This window comes from Tenrec ecaudatus, chromosome 3 (genome assembly GCF_050624435.1).
Source record: "Tenrec ecaudatus isolate mTenEca1 chromosome 3, mTenEca1.hap1, whole genome shotgun sequence".
NCBI lineage: Eukaryota > Metazoa > Chordata > Mammalia > Afrosoricida > Tenrecidae > Tenrec > Tenrec ecaudatus.
In genome coordinates, this window is record NC_134532.1 from 118361154 (window position 1) to 118375864 (window position 14711).

Genomic DNA, 14711 nt, shown 5'->3' on the forward strand with positions numbered 1-14711 from the left:
TGGTCTCTGGCGCCCTAGGAGATGCCCCTTCTGCTCTCTGACCATCTCTTCCTCTCAAACTGGTGACAAGTTATACAACCCTGTGAGCAGCAATTGTCTAGGACCCTCTGAGTCATCAGTCATGATGCACATAGGCCAGGTTAGAACTTTCCAGGGGAAGTCAGGATTTGGTATCTGGGCGGCTCTGACAGGTCAGGTGGTTAAAAACATAGGACCACTTCTAGGAAACTTTTGTTCATAGAGAGAAAGACAGAAACCAGCCCCAAACTGCAAGACCAGGCGAAAAAGCAGAGAACAAGTCGAAAACACACTAAGTTAAAGATGTCAATGCAGACTCTCAGGTCCGCTGAAAAGAAGATCCATTCTGACCAGGATCCGGGATTCTCTTTGTTTATTATTCTTTCCTTTTCTTTTTCCTTTTCCTTCTGGCTGTATCCCCAGGACTTAGAAGCGTCCTTAGCACATAAATATTGGTTGAGTAAATAAGCCAGTGTGGAGTGTTGGTCAAGACAGAGAGCAGGCATGGACCCCGGGAGATCCAAGTCAGTGGGAGCAGAAGAGCAGCTCGTACCAGGAAGAACTGGATACAGCTAGGGGGACTCCACGGAGCGCTCTGTACACTGCTGCCCACTTAATGTCAGAATGGAGCCCTGGGGTTCTGAGGAATCAGTCTCATAGACTGTGAGAAAGAATACATTTAAAGCCTAATTTTAACATTGTTCTGTTTCCCTCATCTGTAATATGTACCACGACACAGTTGAGGTCAATATTGGCTTCTCCCTTGCTGGACGTGGTTTTTACCTCAGCCTCTCTTTGTATCCTGTTAATTCAGCTACCATAATGCCTTACACGTATTTTAGACTCTCTGCTTCTCGGTGCAATTAGTAGGTTTGTATCGAGATGGAAAACAAGACACCCAGCCCTGGACTCATAACTCGTTGACTCTCTCCCTTGATCAGCTTCTGTTTCTGAAAGCTGACAAAGAGTCTCAGCCCCAGAGTGGGGTTTTCTCATTTGGACACTTTCCTGTAAAAGTCATCATGGAGGCCGCATCTAACCTGCTCGGGGTGAAGGCGAGGGAGAACCCAGCTCCACGCCAGGCAAAGCCACAAGGCAGAGTTCAGACATGTCTCCGCCCTCCATCCTTTATTCTGACACCAACTGTTACCTCCCAGGACTCTGCTTCTCTGCTGGGTTCAGTAATGTGTTACACTGGCCACACAGAATTCACAGGTAATATTCAAGGTCATGGGGGTTTATGAGGGAAGCCAACAGGTTCCAAAGCAGGAAGGATACAGTTCTATTGTCCTCAGTGCCTCTTCTCAACTGTGCTGGCAGTCACGTCTCTCGGGTCCTCTGCATTTCAGCACACAGTCCCTTGGTCTCTGCCCACCCGCCTCAGGGTTGTGGAATTGCCCCTCTGCTCTCTGTCATCGTCTCAGTGTTTGGGCCCGGAGTGCCTCTGCTGCCTCTACCCCTTTGGGTAGGGATCTCGTGTGGCTCTTCTTTCTTCATGGCTGAGAGGGACTCTCCCCCTTCTTGCTTGTTGAATGACTCATTTCACACCTGGTGCAGTGGCAGAACTGGCCAATCCCTCTACGAGGTTTCCATACACTCTTTGCATGGTTTCACCCAATCATTTGACTATGGATACAAGAGCCATACCCCGTCATCTCACTTCACCCCAACTACCCATAAAGATGTCTTTCTTTTACAAATACTTTCTTTACTCCATTTTTGTGAGCTAACCGTCATTGGCTTTCCTGTTTTGGCACTTTGTTTCATCATCTTCTATTTTCGACAGCAGTAATTTGAACACTTCTTCCCCCTCTTCTACTCTACTGCCTTCTCTCTTTGCTTTGGGGACATATCCATGCTAGCACCTTAAAAAAAGTCTTACTGGCATATAATCCACATATCATACAAGTCAGTAGTTTAATCGTACCACAATCCACATATCATACAAGTCAGTAGTTTAATCGTACTAAAAATGGTTGTACAATCATTACCACAATTTTAGAACATTTTCCTCTTTCTTGAACTCATTGCTATTAGCTCCCCTTTTCTCCCTAACCTTTCCTTGCCATACCCCCAAGAAATGAGTAATCCAGTTACGGTTTCAATAGATTTACCTATCCTGAATCTGGATTTCCTATACAGTAAAACACACACACACACACACACACAAGCAAAACAAACAAACAGTAAAACAGAGAACAACCTCAATCGAAAAGAAAGTACAAAATATTAAGCACTAGAACAATTTTACCAGCTGGCATATTAAGTGGGAATTAAGAGCCATTAGGCAAGAATTCTCTCAGCTTCCTGCCCCTGCCCCCAAATAGTCATGTGTGTACACACCTTTGCATATACATATATTCTTATATAAACAGAGGAATCTATTCTACTTAAGAAAGGGAAGGTTAATTTTTAAACATCCTTAAGCCACAGTGCCTTTTTCCATTTATGTTTTTGAGTGGGACGAGGCCAATTATCTGCTTTTTAAACCACAATCTTAGGAGAGTCTCATTCATCAGTGTTCATACCACATACCCTGTCTTGGTGCTAGGGATCCAATGGTGGAAAACCAGCAAAAGGCCCCGATTTGAAGACGTTCACCTGCTAGTGAAAGGATTCGGGAGCAGATCTGCCTTAGGTCCGCCCTGGTCTCATGGAGCCTTTACCAAGTCCTGCTCGTCCTACCTGGGCTCTGCCTCCCACGGTCACGCACAGACAGTGCTGCTGCCTCAGCCCCTCGCCAGCCCGTCCTTAAGTCACTGCCCCGAGGCCGCTCTCCTCCTCGGCGTGCAAGGACCTCGGTCATCCTCAATCTCAGCACACCACTCCGCTGCTCTCAGCCCTTGGGGGTCATGCCCTTGTAGGGGGTACAGGTCACGGGAGGTAATGCGTCCAAGGAGGGACACCAAAATGATTTTGATAACATGTAGGTGCAGGGTTTCAGCATAAACTTGTGATGGATTGTGAAAAGGACAACAAAAACCCTTTCTGCAAGTCCGGCTTACAGGCGTCACCACACCAGCAAGGCTGAAGCTGTCCGATGATGCCATTGTGCCCCTTCTGATGCCTCCACTCAGAGCGTCCACAGCCCGATTCCAGGGCCGCGCCATCACAAGCTGTCAGCGTCGCCTCTCCAAGCAAGCCCTGTGGTTTCTGTGGCTACCAGTGGTTGTTTGTTTTTAAAGTCACTGATTTTGCCAAATTCCCGATGTTCTAGATACAATATTGTGGTAGTTAATATGTCTGAATCTATATCGATGGCCTTTACGAATGCTGTAGTAATGAAAGGTGGCGCAAACTCACAAAAGGCTCCCGCTCAGGTACTAATCATGTTGGAACAAAAAATGTTACTAATCAGGTTGGAACGAAAAATGTTACTAATCAGGTTGGAACGAAAAATGCCGTCATTGGCGTGGAACGATTTGACAAAGCAGTTTTGTTGTTGATATCCATGTAATTGAAGGCAGTATACACGTAAGCAACTTCCAACTACAAATCACAGTATTTTGTGAGTAAGAGTTAAAATAAACATGACTAAGGCGTTTGGACAATCTGATGGGGGAAGAGGGCCACGGAGAGAGGTGATGCCATAAGATATCACACCAGGTGACACCAACCTAATGATGCTCTCGTGAAACCCAACACTTCAGTTTAACCCTTGTTGGCCTGGAGCCCTTATGGTGTAATGTGTCAGCACGGGGCTGCTAATCCAAAGGTTACTGGTTCAAACCCGGTCAGTGGCTCCACAAGAGAAAGCCCTGGTTACATGGGTCCATAAGGGTCAAAGTTGAGAAAGCCTGGTGAGGCAGTTCTTCTCCAGCACACAATGTTACTGTGTGTCAGAATCACCTGACTCTACCCGGCAGCAGCAACTTTTTTTGTCCCGCTGAGTGAAATGGTTTCTTCCGTGTATTTGTTTTGGCAGATGCTTGCTCAGAAATCGGGCAACATCATCAACATGTCCTCTGTGGCTTCCAGCATTAAAGGTAGGTCTGGCTTCTTGATGGATGGGGATGCTGGTACTCGGACATCTTCATGTAAGCTGGGTTTTTAAACATGTGTGTAGAGTTCTGTATTTTGAACTACAATCTCAGGAAATTCTCATTCCTCAGATAGCCATACCATATGCCCTGTCAAGGTGCTGGGGATCCGATGGTGGGAATAAGCGGCCAAAGCTCCCAAACTGAAGACATTCACATCCTAGTTAAGGAATTCTGTAGATAGATCTTCCTAGGAAGCAATGCCCTAGGTACATGAGGTCCTTCGTTATTAGACCTCAGATGTGAGCCTTTCATAGGCATGTTATTCATAAAATTAAAATTTTCCCTGGATTCCTTTAGTGGATGTGAAAATGAAAACTGAATTCAGAGAAGTAAACATTTTCCTTGTTAATTCATCAGAAAAGTTCTCTTAAACGTCTAGTGTGTGTAACTGCCCCCAAAGAGTTTACAGGCCAAACGTTGAGAAAGCAGTAAACAAGCATGGGTGTTGTGAGAGAGAGTATGACGACAGCCCTTCCACAGGCGCTGCCAGCTGTCTGGCAAACCTAACACTGCCTGTGGGCTGGAAGAGCGCTTCCTTAAGACAACTGATTCCGAGGCCCTAGATGAGAAGTCGCAGGGCGAGGAGGAACGTGCCAAGGGGAGACAATGCATAGATCCCCCCGTGCCTGCCTTCCCAAAGTAGCTACCCCTGTGATTAGCATTCCTCCTCTGTGCCAGGACAGACTCCCAAACTGCACATCAGGAGCACAAAAACAAGAGCCTCGCTCTCTTGCCTTTTTGTGTTTCCTGCTTTTATTTCCCCTTGGTTTCTTTTGGAATCTGCCTAAAGGTGACACCTACTGAAGATGACAACCCATGACTCCCACTTTGCCTAAAGGGCAGCACCTCAGATGACGTAATTGTTAAGCACTTGGCTGCCTACACAAAGGTTGGCAGTTTGAATCCACACTGAGGCTCCAGGGGAGACAATCGGCTCTCGTAAACATCAGAGCCATGAGAAGCCTATGGGCCCGTTCACTCTAGGGGGTAGTTCCGCATTCAAAAGATCATCTTGTGCCCTCCTCCTAATGACCTTGTCCCCCACTCAGGCGTCGTGAACAGATGTGTGTACAGCTCATCCAAGGCTGCCGTGATCGGCCTCACAAAGTCCGTGGCTGCAGACTTCATCCAGCAGGGTATCAGGTGCAACTGTGTGTGTCCAGGTGAATGACGCTTTAAATTAGGGGCTGTGTACCATGTAGCATCCAAGTTTGTCACAGCAAAAGATAGTACGGAAGCTTCTGTGCCACCTCTTGTATTGTCTTCTGTGATTGTGAAAAGTTCAAAAGAAAAAAAATGTCTGGCTATATTGCAGTCACAGCCGAGTGCTAAGTGGGGGAAGAGAGCCTGAGTCCTGAGAAGGAGCTGGCGCTTCCCAGGGTTTCAATGCCACTGCAGTGAGTAGGCCAATTTAGAGTCACGTGACCATCGTCACCAGGGCTTGGTATTTCAGGCGCAAACCTGGAATCACTGTGGGGAGGTGAAAAGTAGATATTCCTTACAGCGTAGCAGGGAGAGAGTAATAAATTAAGGGAAGGATCCCGGGACACGTGGGTCATGTGACGCACCCAGAGTTGTTCAGGGAATTTGCCTGTGTATAGGCTATCAAGTGGGGGTCAGCCAACAGTGGCCTCTAGCAGGTCAAATCTGGCCCACTGCCTGTTTCGTCAGTGCAATTTAAGTGGAACACATCCACACCCCTTGGCTTGTGTTCTAGCCTGTGGCTGTTTTCATGCTACAGCGAAGGTGAGTAGTTGTAACAGAAACTGAATGGCACAGAGAGCTAAAAATGTTAACTCTCTGACTCTTTCCTGGAAACATCTGCCAAGCTCTGAGATGAAAGAAAGGAAAAGGGCAGGGTTTATTACTAAGAACAGACATTTCTATGTCTAAACCGAAGCATTCAGTGCTGAATTTTCTAAGGGACAACTTCTCATTGCCTTAGTAACTGTAGGTGTGTCTAGTAAATAGTTACACTTTTGTGCTGCCTTCTTCTCTAAATAAATAAATACACACATAGATATATAAACAAATAAATAGATAGTTAAAAATAAATCGTTTACACCCTTTTTCCTGGTTCCAAGTACCTAAGGTGAATACAGGCCACTTGAGAAGAATTTTTAACTTCCTTTCTGAAAAGAAATTAAAATAAAATCTATCCAGAACCATCAAAAAAACAACTCCTGTTAAGATTTATAGGTAAGCCAAGGAGCCCTGGTGGTATAGGGAGTTACGTGTCGGTTTGCTAACCACAAGGTCAGCAGTTCATGCCCACAAGCTGTTTTTCAGGAGAGGCACTTTCTATTCCTGGGAAATCTTACAGTCTCAGAAACCCACAGGGGCAGTTCTACCCAGTCCTATGAATTGGAATCAATTCAATGACAGTGAATTTTTTTAGATCCAGGACCAAAGTGTCTCTCATTAGCTCTCCTTTGTTTGGGGGGGGTGGCGCGGAGGAAGTAGCTGGTGGCCAGTGTGGTTTGTGTTGGATCGGTAACTTAACACCCATGCAGTGGCTGCACAGAAGAAACACCTGGCAAGTTGCTTCTGAAATGTCCTGGCGAAGAAACCCTCCGTCATACTGGGTACACGTGAGGGCAGCGTGAACCAGAACCATCTTGACAGCAGTAGGTCTGGGGCTTGTGGGGAGGGGGAGAGCTGGAAAGAGGAAGCATTTTGAAATCACCTGAGATATTTCAAAACGTGAAGGACATACCAGAGTCTGGAAAGAGAGTGGAAGGAGAGAATCATAGTTGGGAAGGTCTCAGAGGAGAGAGAAAGACAAACATATATAATGGTTATTTTGTAAAAGGACAAGATGGGAGTGACAGCTCACTGGGTCTGACCCTGTGCTGTTGGGGATACCTTAGTGTAGCTATGTTTGGTGTCACTTGCCCAGGGAAAACTGGCAAAACGTTTAGGGAAATGTGGCTATCTTAACAGCTGGACTCTTCAGAAGATTGGAAAATATGTTTGCAAATTCTCTGGAACAAGGAACTTGTGGGAGTGGTACTCTAGCTGTGAGTCACTGAGCCAGTCACAGAAGGCGGCCTGGAGAGGAGAGAGTGGCTACGATACTGCCCTTGGCTGTTGGAGTCACAATCCTCCAACACCAGCCCTGCACATGGCGAATTGGGGCAGTCTAGGCCATTGACACAGCAGCGTCCAATGACAGTGGAGTCATTTGAAGGTGTCAGCCTGCTCTATGGTTGTACTTAATAGTTGTTAAATACCATCCGCATGTATAAGATAATATGCATTTTCAGCATGATCTTGTAAATCATTGGTTATGGATAAAATTCATTTCCCACTATACGCTCTTACTCTGAAATTAAAAGTGCAGATTTTTCACAAATATATTAGCTCATTTAATCTGTACATTTATGTCATAGGTCTAATAAGATGATTAAGACAAGTAACATATAACGAATTCCGTTATCCAGTACATAATAAATATCATTTCTTTCCCCTTAAATCAAGTACAGAATTATGAGATGGGATGTCCTTCGTGCTTGTTTTTCTCTGCGGATACAACATTATAATGTAATCCCAGGTTTGCGTCACTGTATCTATCAGTCAGTTGTCAGGAACTGTGAACAGTTTGAGATCTTACGCTACTTTAGAACTAACAAGTCCTCCCAGTACTTGATAGAAACCATCAGCCAAGACAGAGTCTTTGTGGTGTGGGTAGTGGGTTACAAATTGGGCTGCTAACCACAAGGCCACCAGTTCAAACCCACCAGCTGTTCTTTGATTGTTCTCATTTAAGTGTTAATGGAATCATAAACCACCTTTCAGCATATATTTTTAATATTTACAATGGTTATAAGGGCAACAAACCAGTTGTTAAATTATTTTAATCCCATCATTGGTCAGGACCCGTTACAAAGTTCTTTCCAGTCTGCTAATAAATTGCCCAAGTGGCATGCTACTTGGCTGTAAACCTAAACCCAAAGGCCTTCGGCTCTGTGAGCCAGTGAACTTAGCTCCCCAAATTAAGTGCCCAGAGGCACCCCACTCCACAAGCACAGGGAGAAGCGGGAACTGCCTTCCCAAGCTGTGGAGGAAGGTGGCACTGGTTGTTACATGGAAAGGAAGTTTGAAGTTCAATGATCAATTTCTCGTTTCAGTATGTAACTACATTGCACGCCCTCTTTTGATATAGGAACGGTTGATACCCCATCTCTGCAAGAGAGAATACAAGCCCGACCAAACCCTGAAGAGGTAGCTCTTGATCTGCAATGTTCACTATGTTTCAACCTTTTGGTTAACGTGGGCCCCGCTGTATAACACGGACCTGTTCTGTCGCTCTGTGTGTGTGTGCATTTCAGTACAACACAGAGCCTTGGGGGGGGGGGCATAGCCTAGTTGATTCATCATTGATGGCATTCTTGTGTGCCACACATGAGGAATGGAGGTAGAAAGCCCGTGGCTCCTGGCAGATTCCTCTTGCCTTGGATCCCCTGACGGTGGTGTCTCAGCTGAGTCCGCACTTGAGCTCACCGCCTCATCTCTGGCCGCAGGCGCTGAGCGATTTCCTGAAGAGACAGAAGACGGGCAGATTCGCGACAGCGGAAGAAGTGGCCCAGCTCTGCGTGTATTTGGCTTCGGACGAAGTAAGCACTAGTCTTCTCAGGGAGTTCATTAGCCTAAATCACATTTGGCCACAATTTTCCAATGTAAACAGTGAGGTTTTTTAGAAAGTTGATGGTAGATTTATGCCCAAACACTGTATTTACAAATAGGGATTATTTTTTAATTTTATGTCCTCAGAGCAAAAGGCCACTTTGATCTGAGCCGCTGGTTCTTCGCTCATTCAAATGCATTGTCCTTGGGTGCTGTCAAGTCCGTTCTGACTCACGGTAACACGTGTGACAAAGGACGGTTGTCTGGGCTGTCCCCTTTACGGAAGCAGACTGCCAGCTCTTTCTCCCGTGGAGCGACTGAGCGACTGCAAAACCACCTGCTCTGTATTAACCATTTATGACCAAAGGGCCCCTTTGATTCAGATTTGCACCCGACTAAATCCTGCAGCAAGTGAAATAGACAATTGCTCACATTTCTAGTAATTGCTTTCAAACAGTACAGCCAGGAGAACCCTAATTACATGCAAGTCAAATGAACCCACAAAATTAGGAAAGCTCCCAGTGGAATGTAAGGGGAACACAATTGGCACATGGTGGATTGCGTTTTACTGGTGACTTGTTTAGGAAGATTCTACTGGCATTTCCATCTCTCAGCTCCTATTGGCCGCCATGTGTAGAAATGCTCAGTGCTATCCCTTCCCACTTTGCGTCTCTTTAGTAACCTGTTTAAAAGCAACCCTGGTGGCACAGTGGGTTATATGTTGGGCAGCTAGCCAGCAGTTCAAATCCACCAGCTGCTCAGTGGAGGAGAGATGAGACTTTCTGAGTCCATAAAGATTTACAGCCTCAAAAACCCAAGGAGGTGGTTCTACCCTGTCCTGTGGGGTTGAGTAGTGACCCCTTTACCCTGTGGCGCCACTAGGTGGATTCAAAACCACCAACCTGGTGTTTAGCAGCTTACCACTTAACCACGCATGCCCAAAGGGCCCCTTTCAGTTACTGTGTGTGTGGACGATAGCAAACAATTCAGAAAGCAGGAGCTAGACTTATAAAGCAGAGAGCAGATCATTTTCCTTGGTCTTATATGGTCTGAGCACTCTATGGCCAGCGTACTGTAACATACAAGGCAGCTTCAAAAATTGGTAGAGAAATGGAAGTGAGAAAGGGATGATAATCCTCTCCCCCCACCCCCAACTTTTTGGAAGCTCCCTGAGTGGAAAGAAAGGAGCACGGAGAGAGGCCTTGTGACAGTAACTTGGTACGCACCAGGTGGCTGGAGAGCATGACAAATAAAGGGGTTGAAATTCTTTGTAGCAAAGCAGTTGCCATTTCTCAGAGGCACCATTAACAATTGATCACAATTGGGGACATTTGAGACAAGCAAGGTGGTGGTAGCCTGTGTGATTTCTCGAATTCCTTTATCTTCAGAAGATCCCATTTAATCCTTGTGTGTGTTTTTTTCTTTAGCTAATCTGATCTTGGGTCTACTTATGATAAGTTCAATTCCCCTTATTAAGCCCCAGAAATTAAGTTGCCAGACACTGGAAGTGTTCAGCTCGAACTATACAAGAGGAAGACCTTTGGTCTTTTCAAAAGGACTAGGCAGATCTACCGTATATACTTGAATATAAGCCGACCCAAGTATAAGCCGAGGTGCCTAATTATTACCTGGGAAACCAGAAAATCTGATTGACTCGAGTATAAGCCTAGGGTGGAAAATGCAGAAGCTATTGGTGAGTTTCAATAATCAAAACAAATGAAAATAAAATTACTAAAAATGGAGACATCAGTGAGGTAATGTATTTAAATATTTATTTTAAATAAAAAACATAAATAAAAGGACAACAAGTCATTAACCATTAGTAAGTGGAAAATAGGTTCAACAAAAACAATAAGGTATCAACAATAATACCTTAAGAAGACTATTCCCTGAGTTCAATCAGCAACCAAGCTAAAATGTAAAGAGTTAAAATCCTTCAAAACTGGATTCCTCATCATCATCCATATCCCAATGCAGAGCTTCAGCTGGTGTGAGGTCATCATAGACGCTGTCCTCACTGAGATCGCCGTCATCACCATCACTGCCATCATTTTCATACAAAGTGCAGTCTTCACTGCCATCCATAGCATTACTAATACTACATTTCTGGAAGGCACGTCGCACCATGTCTTCCCATGCATCTCGAACCCACTTTGCTATGAACTCTCTGTCAGGCTTCATGAGATGTCCTCCTTTTGTTAGTCGGGCCTGACCAGATGGCATCCATTCATGCCAACTTCTTCGCACACGGTCTTTAAAAGGCTTATTCAAAGATACATCCAGAGGCTGCAGTACAGATGTAAGCCCACCTGCAATAAATTTCTTCCAGCCATTTTTTGTTCCATCTTCATCCATCCAGCCTTTACCATGTACACGCACAGTAATTCTTGGTGGGAAATTGATCTTTTTAGGCAAGGTCTTTCTTTTAAAAATAATGACAGGACACAGCTTAGTTCCATTAGCCAAACATGATAGAACAACTGTAAAGTGGTTGTTGTTTTTTTCATTTCCTGTGGTTTTGAGAAAAATGTTTTTTTCTCCTAAACTTGCCACAGTTCTGTTGCTTGGAAGATCAAAAGTCATGGCAGTTTCATCATTATTTCCAATATCTGCCTAGTCATAATTATAAATCCTTCTTTTATAATAAATGAGTGGAATGACATAATTTTTTTCTTCAAGGTCTTGTGGCAATTTCTGGGAAATCTTTGTTCTTTGTCTCAAACATAGTAGGCCAAACCTATTCATGAAGCAGGTACACCATCCTGCTGACAAAGCAAATTTTTCAATGCCTGGTGCTTTATATTTGTCATCCTTGGCCATTTTGTAGAGCACATATGTGGATTCCCATGCATGTTACGCAGTAACCATTTTGACAACACTCCATAACCCATTTATGCAATTCGCTCTCTAGAGCCCCATAAAAACACGTTAAACCACAACGAGCTTTTTCAGCTTTTGGAATCTGTTCCAAGTCAGCCTTCATTTTCTGCCACTCCCTCACTTGCTTTTCGTCAACACAGAATTCCCTACTTGCACTTCTGTTATTGCTCTCTTCTGCTCTTGACACAACCTTCATTTTGAAACCAGCCTCATATGACAGGCGTTTTTGTTTTGGTTGAAGAGTATCCATTTCTAATAGGATAAAAAACCAAGACTTTGAAAAAGAACTTTCATGGTAATTGCCCCCCCTCCCCCACGACATGTTAGCCAGGAGGGGGAGGGAGTCCATGCAGGCCCGGGGATGCAGGATGTGAATTAACACAGAGACCAGAGGGGAGAGAAAGGAGCACAGCCACAGACACATCCTTACCAGTTCAGCTGCCGGAGTAAGTGATTCTACAGGTGCTTCTGCGAATTGGAGCCATCCACGTCATAGGATGGCTCTGATTGGTTAGATGTGTGTAAACAAACACTCAAAGCCCTACAGTGTCAGTGGGGCTTTGAATGAACAGTGGAGAAACAGCAATCACCCATGAGATAACGGGTGCTCGGCGGGGGGTGGGGGTGGGGCAGCGAGATGTTACACCTCCCTGGGGTACCACTGACCCATGTATAAGCCAAACCCCAGCTTTTCAGCACTTTTTTTTTTTTGCTGAAAAACTCGGCTTATACACGAGTATATACGGTATGTTTATCACAGAGAACCTGCCATTTAAAAGAACTTGGAGAGATTGGGGACTTGTTTCTTCTTTCAGGGAAGTGACTGATAACTCCTTCATTTTTCTTCTACTTATGATCAGTTTTCCTATACTAAATTTGTAGATTTTTTTTTTCAGTTTCCAATGCCTTTCCTTACTGCCTCTCCAGTTGTTTCTGCTTTTTGGTTTAAAACTAAGAAGACAATTTTAGTCTTCAAATACCCTTGTTTAAGTTAGAAGATTTTTAAACCTCTGCCACTCAAAAATCATTACAGCTTTAATTCTTTGGAAATAAAAATTTCATGGGAAAATTATATTAATCATTCTTTGCAGTCATCTAGATTTATACAGTTCATATGTCTGGAACAAATATAGAATATTTTCTTAATAGTTAATAGATATAATTATTGTTACTCATGTAAAATTTAAAAAGCGTACCATATATACTCAATAGAAGCCAATCCAAATATCAGTCGAGGCACCTCATTTTACCACCAAAACTGCATAATAAAATGTGCTGAAAAATTCAGCTTTTACACAAGTATATACAGTATTTCAGCTCTTAGTATTCCCTATGTAGATTGACCAATTGAAATGATATAGTTTAAAATTCTATTTGATGCTGAGATGGCCACTTTATGACTGACATATTGGAATTTATTAGTTGGTAAAACACATCTAGTTCTGGTTTGTGCTGACTTTCAAATGAAAATGTGCTATTCTCTGCCTATGTTTTTCTGCCATTCTGAAAATGGCTATCTATCGTTACCTCTTAGTTTTCTGATTTGGAGATCAAATGCCAAGCAGATCCTGCACAGAATGTGATAATGTGCTGAGTCCATAGCCAGACATCTGGCTAGCTCCACATCACAAGGACATTGAGGAGCTCTAAGTCACCAGAATTTGATTCAGGTTTTCCTGCATTCTTTTTGTGAAGCGATGTTGCTTGTTAACAGAGAAGCAAATTGGTTAGCTATGCCCATCACAGAAACAAGAAACACAACCTGTATTAAGCCTGTTAATGGTTCCATCTTCTTGTGTGTATCACTGCAGTCTGCTTACGTCACCGGAAACCCTGTCATCATTGATGGAGGTTGGAGCTTGTGATTCCAGGATCTTCTTGCAGGGAAAGAAGGCAGGCCCTTCCTGTCCACAGCGAGTCTGGACACAAAGACAACAAGACAGTGATCACTTTTCTATTAATAGCATATTAATGAAAACAGCCCTTTGAATGCTATCATTGTTTACCAGACTTCAATAGTTTAAATATATTTTGTCTAATTGCTTGTAAAATCATTATAGGAATTTGAAATCAAAGATAACAAACTCGCTAAAACAGATTCATTTAAAAAATAAATCTCAATTTGTAAACATATAAAATTAACGGGTGAATTTATAGGACACTTTAAAAGGTATTAGTTTCTATTTTATTTGCTTTCTAATATTCAAGTTCTTTGTATAATTCTGTAGTCTGTCTATATATGGATCCTAATGTAAGGTTTCACATCAACATAAATAAATACCAAAGGGAGTGATTTGACTTCAATAGCTTACAGTAAGTAAAGTTTTCCTTTAGAAACACATTGCTGATCTGCTATGTAAAATAAAGGTAATCCATGAATCCTAATGTAAAACTTCACATTATGGCCTCAGGTCCCTCGTCGCCCTCATCTGGATGGTTTGTCTTTGTCTTGGATTTGTCCTGTTGAAGACTCAATAAAATAGTCCTTATGAAAAATTAGAAAGTATACTTACTGAGAAATGTCATCACTTATGGTTTAGTACTATTTCTTAATCTAATTAAGCAATCCTTGTGAAATAGCCAATGATATCTGACATGTATCTAAAAAGCAGGTAGTTAGCGAACTATGATCATGAAGGTCAGCAGTTCCAAACCACCAGCTGCCCCTCAAGAGGAAGAATAGGCTTTCTATTCTTTCTATTTCTAATGGGCAGTTCTGCCACCTGTGGGGTCCCTATGAGTCAGCATCGACTAGATGACAGCCAGTCTGGTTTCGGTAGCCAGCTGCGATGTTCTCAGTTTTAAAGATCTTTCATAGATTAAATTGAGATTTCTTAATCAAATCCAGGATAACAGACTAAAGGATGTGAAATTTGGAAATAGTTTCTGGATAAAAAAAAACAGAAGTCAGTCATATAACAGGAAGGAAGTACATGGAACCCATTCTTAGAATTATACAATCAATAAAAGTTTCAAGAAATTGTTTAAGGAAATTCATAAATGTTCAGAGGGAAAATTGTTTTTAGTTTTAGTCTGTGATGCTTGTGTTTGGTTTATTTGTCTCTGCCTGAAAAGGTCAGATAGTAAGGTACACATGAAGTATACATACTTAAGGAATGGACAGTTATTTTTAGCCTTTTCTTT

General features: G+C 43.3%; 1 protein-coding gene across 1 annotated transcript in view; it reads left to right on the forward strand.

The window, feature by feature from the left end:
- Positions 1–13573, forward strand: part of BDH2 (3-hydroxybutyrate dehydrogenase 2) — a 29621-nt gene extending 16048 nt beyond the window's left edge. The window contains exons 5-9 of the mRNA XM_075544860.1: positions 3944–4004; positions 5111–5224; positions 8227–8285; positions 8585–8677; positions 13379–13573. Coding sequence (XP_075400975.1) covers positions 3944–4004; positions 5111–5224; positions 8227–8285; positions 8585–8677; positions 13379–13432 — 381 coding nt within the window. The 3' untranslated portion in view covers positions 13433–13573. The remainder of the gene's footprint in view (positions 1–3943; positions 4005–5110; positions 5225–8226; positions 8286–8584; positions 8678–13378) is intronic.
- The last annotated feature ends 1138 nt before the right edge of the window (positions 13574–14711 follow it).